General features: G+C 43.3%; 1 protein-coding gene across 3 annotated transcripts; it reads left to right on the forward strand.

The window, feature by feature from the left end:
- Positions 1-324: 324 nt before the first annotated feature.
- RPL7 (ribosomal protein L7) lies at positions 325-8,632 on the forward strand. 3 transcript variants are annotated; one of them, XM_075141656.1, is made up of 7 exons: positions 325-482; positions 2,376-2,478; positions 2,881-3,047; positions 3,694-3,831; positions 4,213-4,322; positions 5,378-5,588; positions 8,569-8,632. In XM_075141656.1, exons 2-6 carry the CDS (start codon positions 2,437-2,439, stop codon positions 5,584-5,586), a joined length of 666 nt encoding a protein of 221 aa, XP_074997757.1. In that variant the 5' UTR covers positions 325-482; positions 2,376-2,436; the 3' UTR covers positions 5,587-5,588; positions 8,569-8,632. The 3 variants fall into 3 exon arrangements, with proteins under 3 accessions (XP_074997757.1, XP_074997758.1, XP_074997756.1); XM_075141657.1 differs by lacking the exon at positions 325-482 and adding an exon at positions 782-857; XM_075141655.1 differs by lacking the exon at positions 325-482 and adding an exon at positions 914-1,467.
- Positions 8,633-12,231: the final 3,599 nt, after the last annotated feature.

A 12,231-nucleotide genomic window follows, 5' to 3' on the forward strand; every position in this document is an offset into this window, starting at 1 on the left:
CAACGGGCCCGGCCGGCGCTCCGCGCCGCTCAGGGGCGGGCGTCCCGGCGGCTCCCAGCGGCCAGGGCTCGGCAGGAACCCGCCTCCGGGCGGGGGGCGCGCGGACTACATGTCCCAGGGTGCGCAGCGCGCCGCCCGCCGGAGCGCCATCTTGAGGCAGCGGCCATGGCGGCGGGCGGCTGGGCAGAGGCTGGGGACGGGCGGCCGCCGGCCGGTGCCGCCGGTTTTGCTGGCCGGAGAGGAGCGGCGTGTAAGGGCGGGCCTGCAGCGGCCCTGGCGATAGCGGAGCGTGGGTTAAAAGAGCTTCGGCCCCTCCGCAGCCATGCGCCGGAGAGCGGCGGCGCTGCGCCTTCTTCCCCGTGCGGCCGCCCGTTTTCCGGAGAGTTGCTGGAGCGCTGTGGCGGCTGCCTCGGGTTCAGCAGAAACGCGAGTTGAAAGGTTTTGGGAGAAAGCGCAGACAACCTCCTCCTTCCGCAGACATTGTAGGCGGTTTATTCGCGTGCTGATTTTTATTGCCCCCTTTTGTAATAGCTTTAATGAGGTCAAGTCATACGAGCTTCTGTACTAGCATAAGGTAATGCCGTTTCACAAAAAACCACCGCTGATGCCGCGCAAACCCCCGGCGTCCGCCCCGGTGCCCCGCAGCGCTGCCCCGCGCCGCTGCCGGCTCACAGCGCGCAACGGGCAAAACCAGCGACCGCCGAGCGCGGCCGCCCCTGCCCCCAGCCCCGCTGCCTGCGCTTCCTTCACACCGGGTAACTCTTTGCTGCTCCCAGCTCCACCAGTTTCCCCGCTCCCCGTGCAGGCGCAACGGCGTGCCGGGGCCGGCACCTCCGTGGGCGACTCTGAGAGCACAGGTAGGCGTTCGCCCGGGCCCTCCTGCTGGAAGCGCCTCGGCCCCCGGGGCTGGGCAGGAGGAGCGCGGTTACGAATCACTGGCGGGGCTCGGCCCTGCTTCCCTCGCCCTCCAGGCTGCCGGGTTGTCGGTGGGAAGGGAGCTGAGGAGGGGGCGGTGGGAGGGGCATTTCCCCCACCTCCGCCTCCATCCCCGCCCCGGTGCTGGGAGCGCGGGGCGGGGGGCGGCCTCCCGTAGGCTTTCGGTGCGGGTTTTAAGGCTGCAGTAGGGGAAATCCTGCCTTACACGCGCTCCCTGGCCGCCCCACCACGGCAGAGCACGTTTCCAGCCTCCCGCGGCGAAAGCTGGGTTTGACGGCAGAGCGGCTCCCGCCCGGCCCGGCACACGGCCGGCCTCCGTCCCGCCGGGCGGAGGGCGGCTCCCGGAACGCTCTTACCTCAGGCACTGACCGGCCGCCCCGGCGCCCGCGCCGCGGTCAGGCACCGCCGCGGACGCCCAAAGCCGGGGTCCTGCCGACGCCCAGGGCCCTGCCTGCGCAGGCAGACGGGTTAAGTCGGCTCTGCGCATGCGCCCGCCCTCTCTCTTCCGGTGCTGATCATGGCGGAGAAGGAGTAAGTGGCCGTCCCGCCCCGGCATAATCCGCCGCCATCGGCGGCCGCGGCGGTGCCTGCTCCCTGCCCCCACCGCCGGGACGCTGCCCACCGCCCCCCGGTCACCACGGCTCCGCCGCGACGCGGGAGGGGGCACAAGTGGCCTGGGGCCGGGAGCGGCGGGAGGGTAGGGCCCAGCGCGGCGGGGATGCAGCCGCCGCCGGTCCTGTCCCTTCCGCAGGCGGCGGTTGCTGCCCCGCCGGCCCTCGGTGAGGTGGGGAGGGAGAGCTGGCCTCCAAGCGCCGCTCGTGGGCGAGGGACCCCGGGCGGCAGAGTTTCTCCTGGCTTGGCGGGCGGTCAGTGCTGCGGAAGGGTGCGCGGCTTGAGCGGGGAGTCGTAGCCGGGTAAGCTTAGGGCAGGAGCTCGCCCGGATAATCATGGCTCTACAAAGACTGGTCTTGCAAGTTTTGTCATGTCTAAGAGTTTAAAATTGTGAGTGAGTTTAAAGTCCTATGAAATAAATTTCAGAATACTGCCAAACTAGTTTTTCTCTTAAAGCACCCGTTGAAATGTTCTAGAAAGAGATGCGCTTGAAACAGATTTCTATTACAAATTGGATGGCAGCAAAGTAGGGTAAAAACTTCTTGGCGCTCAGCTGGTCTCAGTCTTTACGCTTGTGTACATAGGTTGTGTGCAGCTCAACAGCTAGTCTGTCGGATTGCTTTGTCTAGTATAAAAGGTGATTTGTTCAGGCTGCATTGAGGCCTGGTGACAGTGGGAGCAAAGAAGATGCCCCAGTGAACTGGTTCGAGGCAGTGAGGCCTGCATATGTATTGTGCTAAGAGTTTGCATTGATTGTCATGTGTTATCTTAAAAGCCCGGTTTCTTCATATCAGCTAAAAGGGTTTTTTTTTTCTCTTTTCATTTAGAGCAAAGAAGGTGCCATCCGTACCAGAAAGCCTGCTGAAAAAGCGGCAGGCTTATGCAGCTATGAAAGCCAAACGTCAGAAGAAGATGCTGGCTATAAAAAAGGTGAATATTTAGGTCCAGCATGTTGATATTTTCTTAATGTTTTGGACTAAAATAGGCTTTTTTTTTTTTTTTGGTCAATAACAAACCAGTTCTGGGCAGAGTAAGGGCAAAGTGTACAGTTGCCTATAAGATTAAGGTTAGTCTTCTGCAAGGCAAGGGATTGTGGCCTTTGTGAGGGATGCATGATAACATTTTTTAAGGTAAAGTAGCACTGCTGTGTAACAGTCTTCCAGATTCTCTAGAATATCACCGAGAGTGATTCTAAACTCCATGATATGGGCAGATGTTCTTTTAATCTGAGTTATGTGTGGGAAGTTCTAGAATACGCTACGTTACTTGAAGGTGATTTTCATGTGTTAAAAGGCATCATATAATCTTAACGTGATTTTCAACTGATTTCAGTTCCGTAAGGCACAAAGAAAACTCATCTATGCAAGAGCCCAAGCTTACCACAAGGAGTACAGGCACATGTATAGGCAGGAGATCCGTATGGCCAGGATGGCCCGAAAAGCTGGCAATTACTACGTTCCAGCAGAACCAAAACTGGCATTTGTGATCAGGATAAGAGGGTAAGATTGAATACAGATGTAAACAATTTTATGTTCAAAAGCATTGAAATTGGCTTTCCTGTTGCCTGTTTGTTTTGAGGGCTTAAATATGCAAATAAAATCAAGCTGTTCACTGGTGGCTTGGAAAGTTGTTGGCAGTAATGTTGTACGTGCACCGGAGGCTTATTTAATTAAGTGCAAAATCATTATGTTGGCTACGTCTACTGTCTTTAGGAAGCCCTGATTTTTCAGAAGAAGGCAAAGCTACAAATACCTGCAGACAGTTGTTCTGTTTCACCTTAATCTCGACAAAGTTACATGCCAGTATTCCCTAATATAAGCTTTGTTTGAAGTGTTTGCTTTGGTAAAGTGTTACAGAAAACTAGCAAAAGGTGCGATTGGAAGAATTATGTTCAGGAGAGCACAAGGATAGTTCTAAATTGTTTCAGTATAATGCTTATTTCAATTATTTTCATTGAAACAGACCCTTTTTAACTTAATACTGAAATGTATAGAGATAGTAAATAATTTACTAAGCTTTCTTTGTGTAATTGGTAAAATAGTGATGCGTTTCATACGGGAACAATACTGTTGTGGTTTTTTTTAACCTGATACTTAGCATTTTATGGGATGTAGATAACTGAGGCTTTTTTCCTGTGTTCTCTAGTACCAATGGTGTCAGCCCTAAGGTCCGCAAGGTGTTGCAGCTTCTTCGCCTGCGTCAGATTTTTAATGGCACGTTTGTAAAACTCAACAAAGCTTCTATCAACATGTTGCGGATTGTGGAACCCTATATTGCATGGGGGTGAGTGAAATGGCCAGTTTTATCAAATCAGGGTGCAAATGTTGAGTGCCTTCTGCATTTTGATACACTAGACTTGCAGGTTTCCCTTGTGTTCAAAATGTTTTTATATCTTCTGTGTGCTTTCCCTGCTTTGAATGGAAAACATGATTAAGGCACTGCTTTAACTCTTGCTAGGTATGATTACACTGTCATACTCGCATTGAGAACTCGGTCTGAGTAAGGTTTGCTTCTCTGTTGCTTTTGTATTTACAATTGGGACACGCTGAAGTGATCTTAAATTGTTAGGGAAGTTTCATTCGGGGATGTTAACTTGGAAGGTGGCTTGCAAAGACTAATAATTCTTTTTCTTTTTTTTTTCTTTTTTTTACTTGACTGTTTCAGTTATCCCAATCTGAAGTCTGTGCATGAACTGATCTACAAGCGTGGTTATGGCAAGATCAACAAGCAGCGTATTGCTCTTACTGATAATTACCTGATTCAGAAACGCCTTGGTAAATACTGCTTCACTTAACAAAACAAAACAAGAAACCAACTTGTTGCATTTGGGTGATTAATGCTAAGCTGGACAGCTGTCCTTATTTGTCTCTGGAGAATAGTAGTGATTGGTTAATAATCTCTACTTCTGTCTTAATAGCTTAATACAAAACAAGCTGGAAGTAACTTTAGTTATAAAGTATTGAAAACCAGTGTAAAGAATCAAATTTTAGCATTTTAAATTTGTAATTTTAAATGTAAACTCCTTGACTTTTAATAGGTCAGTAGATCTTTCAGTAATGAAAAGGTGCTGCAGCAGGAAAGAAGCTTATCATACCTAGCTTTGAAGTTTCAATTCAATATTAGACATTGCTTCTGTCTTAGACCTTCATGGTCTGGTAAACAGAGTTTTTAAACTTCCTGTCAGAAGAACTGCCAGGAATGAAAGCAAATGCTGATGTGTCTCCCATTTTTGGCACTTGATTTGTGTATCACTTCAAATTTGGCTTTGTCATGTTTGTTCCTTTTCCGGTGCAATAGATAATCAGATTCAGAAGGTACAAGTATTACGCTGTAATCACTTTGCTTTTTAGTGTTGTATTTTACGAGCAGTTAACTCATAACATGTCACTGAAGACTCTGGAAAGGCATTAAGAAAACAGACTGTTGCATTATTCAACAGCATAAGTAGTTCAGTGAATTTCCTGAGCTACACATAGCTAGGGTTTAAGTGTATTTAATCTAGCTTTTCTTCAAAGAACACAGTCTATTTTCCTAAGATTCACTAAGCGGGGTTTGGTTTTTGTTGTTCCTCATCGCTGGCTACAAATATTCAACAGTTGAAACTGATGCCTCTTGCCAGATGTAACAACTAAATAATGTTGAGTTGGCTGCAGCTAATCCATTTTAATTGGGAAAGTCAGTCATTGGGTGTCGTGACAGAGTGGGTGCTTTCTGACTTCCTGAAGTTTATAAAAATGAATAGGTATGACAATAATAACTTGATAATTTTTAGCTTGTCACTAACCAGTGGCTCTGTAGCCCTTCTGAAAACAACGTTTCTGAATTTTAGGAAAGCTTGGCATCATCTGCATGGAAGATGTGATCCATGAAATCTACACTGTTGGCAAGAACTTCAAAGTTGTGAACAACTTCCTCTGGCCCTTCAAATTATCGTCTCCTCGGGGTGGAATGAAGAAGAAAACGATCCACTTCGTGGAAGGTGGGGATGCTGGTAACAGAGAAGATCAGATCAACAGGCTCATAAGGAGAATGAACTAATGGTGAGATATTACCAAAGGTTAATACTATCCACTGTTCTATTTCTGCTATGTAGACTGCTGCCATTATTGATGGAACATTCAGGTTTACTCACTCCTGCCTGGGTGGTATAAAGCTACTTGGACAATAGAGTGTTCTGATTTTGTTTTTGAAGTCTTGCTAAAGCTTAAACATTTGTGAAGAAATTAAATCTTCATTGTAGCTGATACGTTTAAGAAGTGTAAACATTACCAATAACTTATTTTTCATTTACCAATAACTTGTTCTAAAACCTTATTTGTGTTTTATGATGGGAAGCCTTGAGATCTTGGCTAAAATTTTCAGCCCTCGTCAGTGAATTCTTAATATGATCAAAGTCTTGTGATTGCAAGTACAGTGTTTTTTCAGATTGTCAACCTGTTTAGGACTGGGAGAAGGTAAATTATTAATTTGGACCATTTTAATAGTCTAAATTTTCAGCTTGTTCACGCTTCAAAATGATTCAATTTAAGCTTTCATGTTAACATGACCAAGGTGGTAATTTTGAAAGACCAGTTTGCCTGTTTGGATAGTCTATCCTTTAGAAATGGGAAGGTTTATTAACACTTAAAGCAGTTTGCTGAGTCCTGAAGTTAATATCTAGTTCAAACAATCTGTCTTACCATCTATTGTTGTCACTCTGCTGTTCCTGCTTTGATGAGAAGTCTCTGCCATTCAAAGCCAAAACACTTTTTTCAGAGTTCTTGTACTTCCCATTGCTTTTCACACCTTTTTTACACACTATGGTGTTGCCCATATCTTACTTTCAATCAAAGATAAATGCCTTTTTGGTGTGACAGATACGCTGGAATTTAAGAAAACTTCGTTGTGTTAGGATGCTTGGAAAGAGTAACAGGCAAAGACCCAATTTTTTCCCAGACTGATTCCTCCAAAAGCAAGGTTTTTTTGGTTGGTTTTTTTGTTTGTTTGTTTTGGGTTTGATTTGTTTAGTTTTGGTTTTGGTTGTTGTGGTGGGGTTTTTTTTGTTTTGGTTTTGGTTTTTGGTTTTTTTTTTTTTTTAGAAATCAGATGTGCAGTTAGGAATTCCTAACTTCCAGAGGGTTGGTTAATAAAATTGGTGGGTAGTGATGTGATTTTACAGCTTGAAACAGGTGCAGTTACTGTTTGGATGAGGCCTCAGAAATTAAATTTTCTGAAGGGAGGGAATTCTTTTTTTTTTAAAAAAAAAACCTTTTAAAAATGTTTTTCTAGCCAACAAGGCATAGCAAGTTGAGCTCATCGAGGTCTGCTGTCTGTCCAAGGAGCTAAAAGAGATCTATGAAATATCTTTCCATTTGACAGCTTTTTTCTTGAAACTTTCTTGTAGGCTGTTCTTCCTCAATTTCCACTCCCTCAAGCTTTTTGCATGTTGCTTTGTTGTTTCCATCTGTGAAGCAGCAGAGTTTTAAAGCATTGGTTGCGTGGCAGGTGGAAACTTGTGCTTTAGGAAAATACTTGCTTACTGGGGACAGTGTTCTTGTAAAGCTTTTTAACTGAACTATGGGAAGAAGTGGCTAACTTTGAGAAGCAGAATTGCTGTGATGTTTGGTGCCTGGGTGATTTTATGTTACTCATACTAGCATTCTTGTAGAAATTTTGCTGCTGGTGGCACAAACTGTTACAAGTGCAGTACTGGCAGATGTTTCCCTTAAGTTAGTGCATGAGGCTTCATAACCAAGATTGATCAAAACTACTTTCGCTTTATGCTCCTGTCAGGTTTCTGAGCGTAAGATGGAAACTGCTTTTTTTAATTGAAACATTGCAGCTTTTCTGTCAGCGTAGACCCTTTCTCCCCCATCTTCACTGAGAAACATCAGAAGTATACTGGTGGTCTTGAGTTTTCAGGAGCCTTCCTACAGGAGGGAAGCTTCTAGTTCACTATTGCATGGCTATAAATGCCTGTGAGTAGTATATTGGCAGAGAAACTAGAGATACTCAGGTGGTTGCTCATGTTTTTCATTGGACTTTAGCTCAGCATCCCGTGTAAGTAGCAAGACATCAGGGCTTTACTCCATCTTTCAATTTAGGAAGTGACCTTCCAGTTTCTTACTTTATGCTTATAAGCAGTTAGTTGTTCTGCTTGGACTGCAAACAAACATACCTCTGGTGTAAAGCTAAGGTAACTGATTGTTCTCGTCTCCTCCACTTTCTATTCCTGTTATTTTCCTACTGTTCTGAATAAAGTCCATGTTTAAAATACAAGTAATCTACATGTAGAAAATAAAAGAACGTTGCAGTTTCCACTGAGGTAATGGGCAACTAGAGCAGTAGGTTCAGATGAGATATTGGCAGTACTCTTACTGTCATTGTGAAAGGCCATATATCTGAAGATGAGTATACTTTTCTCTATATGTAGATGGTTTCCTGATATTTGTCTTTATTTCTTCTTATTTAAGTGGTAGGCTCAAATAAATCAAAAAAAAAATGACTTCCAGTACCAGTTCCTTCATATAGATTGGGGAGAAAGAGCGTAATACTTGATACTGAATTTTGACAATTCAGCATTGGCAAGATACTGAATTTCATTACCTCTGAAGCAAACTTTACAGGAACTGGTCTCAGGTCTGCTTTTTGCTTTCGTTATGTAAACAGTCCCTGAAATGTGCTGAAAATAGGGTTACTACAGCAAAAGTTAGAATACGCACAATGCCTCAGTATGTCTTTAAATATCACGTTCCCTCCTGCTGTCGTCTTAGACAAATAGGAAAATAGGTACCAATAGTTCAAGGTAGAAATGTTTATCCTGTTAGTTCTGGCACTTGAAATCTGTGTTTTGAGTGAAGACATGTTAATATAGAAGTTAGTTGTTGTGTGCAAGACTATTGAAGTCTTAAATCCAGTGAAATAAAATCAGTATTTTCAGCCCAAATTGTAAACTGTAGAAATGTATTAATTCTTCGGGTGGCCAAAGTAGTTTCAGATCTGCACATGTCTAATGATACTTTTTTTTTTTTCCCCTTTCAGATTCAGATGCCCAGCTGCAATCTTTCAAACTCTGGTCTGTTAATAAAACCATCTTGCACAAAAAGTGTGTCATCTCGGTTGGTCTCTTTTTGTGATCCTCATCTCTAGTGGTGGCGGTTGCTAAGTTAACTTTGGAGTAACCTGTTTCCAAGAGCCATGTATAGTTTGAATTAGCAGTATATAGATAATACTGTTTCGCCTTCATTTGGAGAAATAAAATCTGGAAGGATTCATGTAGGTAACAGATCAGGTTTTGAGTGGCAACAATTATTTATTTTTGTTGTGATTAAAAGTACAGTAAATGACAAACTGAGCTGTATGCCGTTGAGTGGACAGGATTCCTACTTGGTTGTAGTGCACCAGAAAGCTGTGTGAGAAGATTTTTCTATGTAAAGAAGAGGCAAGGGTAAATCAGTTCTTAACATGTTAAGATCCTGATTTTAAGATCATAATAATTACTTCCAGCTCTGAACATCTTCAGGTATTTTTTTACCAAAGGAAAAATGAAATACTTTACAAAATAGCAAATAATTTTCCACATTTCAGGTAATTACTCAGCTTTACATAATTTGTTTGCAGTGTTTTATTTCAGACACTATAGAAGTGGAGACCACAGGATTCATGAGGATATGAACAGTTGTTGCTAATGTGTAGGTCTAGCAGAGTACAGATGAGAAACCCAGGGACTGGAATATGCATAACTCGGCTTGCATTCAAACCCGCTTCTTGTGTTGCGGGCACTTCGCTGAAGGAGCCTTGGCCCGCTGAGACATTTGGTACAACAGATCAACAAGTTGTGTCTGCTATGACTGAAATGCTTTTCTCAGTTACAGGCAAGCTGTATTTACATACTTCACCAATGAAGGATGTCCATTTAAAAATCACTGGCATTGATTTTTTTTTTTCCAATTTGTGCAAAAGCTTATTTCTGCATTTTAGTTTGAATAAAACTTTTTTAACAGTTGGGTCAATCTGTGTTGCCAGATACTTGAACAACTGAGTTCTAAAACTTAAAGTGAAAATGCCCCTGCTGTGAGTCGAGCTCCAAAATCTAGTAACACAGCTTCTTGTGTCTAAATACAAAAGTACCAACGCCTTTGTCCATTTAAACTAGTAACTGCACTAAATCAGAAGAACTTAGTTCCTTACAGCTGTTCAGTGCAAGTAATTAGACTGGAAGTACATGGTTGAAAAGGGTTTAATGAGTGAATGAGGAGAAAACCATAAAAGTACTTCATTTGTTAGGCATCTTTGTAAAGTGATAAGCAGTATGATTTACAAGGAAAAAACGTTTTCATAAAGTTGCTGGATGAAGGGAAAAAATCCTACAGTGAAAATTATAATAATCACTTCGCACTATCAATGGGAAACCTCAGTTCTTGTGTTGAGCTTGTAAGAGAACAACCTGACTCCTTTCAGCTTAAAACTGCACCAATGGGCAATGAAATTCAGATACTGGCGGGAAGTACCTGACAAAAGTTTTGTTGACTTCAGCATCTTTCTTTGTTTCAATTGGTAGATTTCTTCCATTACTTTGCTACAAGTTTTTCAGTTTTTTCCCTTTGACTCGTACATATGTTCTAGTATATGCGTAACGGAAAAGCATTTCATGGATATGATGAAGCCGTACAAATGGATAGCAAACTTTGTATGATAGGTATAGAGAATAAAAGATTAACTCATGAAGTTGATCAGTGCAGTGGGACCTTGTTTGTCTGGTAAGAATGCCCTGTAAGTCCCAAATTGTATTTAAAGGAATACATGCACTAAGTGTTAGTGAGGAGAAAGTTAATTTGGTTTTCATGGTACTCGAGCAACTGATTTTTCTTACCTGCCTCTGAAACGCACTTTCAGATAGCAGCTGCAAAATGTTAATACATAGTGTGGGAACTAACATTAAAGCATAGCTGTGTTTAAGCCGATAATCCTGCATAGTTGGTCACCTTTTATACTAGCATAGCTTTCAGGATTTTTAGTATTGCTCTTCAGGCATGTCCCATAGCAGGCAATTACAGAAAGAGCTCATGATCTGATAGGTAAGGTCAGAATTTGCAGTGGAAATGAGGCACGATCCACTTATTCAATGCATGAGTAGTACATTTTGGAGCATTTATGAGGTAATTTGAGTTAAAAATGTAGCTGATGAAGACAATCACTTGGTCCTTAAACAATAAATAATGAAAATCCTTTGTCAACATTCTATGATAAAGTTCAGGTTTTTGCGAACATGCTGTTACTTTCTCACTGTCCAGAACTGCCAGCTGCTGACACATTCTGGAATAAAATTTCTATGAACTCTTACCCTCTTTCAGAATGACCAACATCTTCCTTTTTTTCCTCAGAACTGAAGCCAGAAGCTTTACCTAATAGCTATTGGAGAAGCGACGGGAGACTGAAACGCTAGCAACTCACAAATTTTTCAGGCATGCTAAGCTTTATAGGCTTTACAGTTAATTGGTATTCCTTTCTTTGCTGGTGTCCAGCTCATACAGCCTGTTTCACTATCACCAAGTGTAAAGTCATACATCTGGAAACAGAATGGGAGCCCATCCCAAGAATCAGTGTTTTGAGAGAAAGTTAGGAGACGTGATGGATAGTCAGCTGAACATGAGCTCCCACTTGGCCAAATGCAATTCTTGGATGCATTAAAAAGGGAATATCAAATGGTATGGGGGAGGTAATACTACTTTTGTTCCAGTAGTGCTTACACTAGTGCCAAATGCAGTATCCAGTTCTTGTGCCAAAAATCAAGCACATGCCTTAATAATACTCGGAGAGCTTACTTTAAAGGCAGACATGGTTACGAAATGAGTCTCTACCTATAATTACCTCCATGGAGAAAAGTAGTTTGATAATAGAGAATTCTTTGATCTAACAAAGCTATAATAGGATGAAATGTCTTGAAATTGAAGCCAGATAAATTTTGGCTTTAAGCAAACAATTTTAATGGAACATAATTAGACACTGGAACACTTAACCAGTGGTGTGCCAGATTCTTTGTCAGTGGTCATTTCTAAATGGAGGTTTGGGTTTTTTTCTTCCTTTAAAGCACATGCTATACTTCTAAGAGATTTGTTGAGGGTAGTCCCAAAGCCTCTCTTACTCAGCAGAAGCTACTAAATGCAGGCTCTTCAGGTACTCGAGGGATACAAGTTAGAGCCTTGTTTTAAGATGTCTGGCCACCCAGAGTGAAGTTCAGAACGGTGGTGGTGGGTGTTACATGCTTCACGAGGGAACTTGGACTAATGCAGCACACAAAGTGGCAAGTCACCTAAACCTTAGCGTAAACGTTGCTCAGGAGAGGGATGGTAGGACCTCACATACTCTTTAATGGGCTTTGCTGCTTCTGCCCATTTGGAATCCAGATCTCACAGCTCTCTCCTGAGGACTGGGACCCATGTGTTTTAGAGAACTAAGCAGGGCTTACTGTCAATTCTGAGTCCCCAGCAAGCAAAGTAGTGTCCCTGCTTCGTACAACAACTGGTTTGCTCACACTGAGGAAACTAGGTGCATGGGTTTTGTTCAAACCATTCCTTCCATCTCCTGGTTTCCAGAAGACCGTCCTTTCCACAGAACTGTAGGTGAGAAAATCTCTGCACGTTGCTCCTTATTGAAGCTGTGCCAAAGTCTAAGGCAGGGAGAAGTTCCTGATTTTAGCTTAGA

Source organism: Calonectris borealis, chromosome 2 (assembly GCF_964195595.1).
Source record: "Calonectris borealis chromosome 2, bCalBor7.hap1.2, whole genome shotgun sequence".
In the NCBI taxonomy this organism is placed as follows: domain Eukaryota; kingdom Metazoa; phylum Chordata; class Aves; order Procellariiformes; family Procellariidae; genus Calonectris; species Calonectris borealis.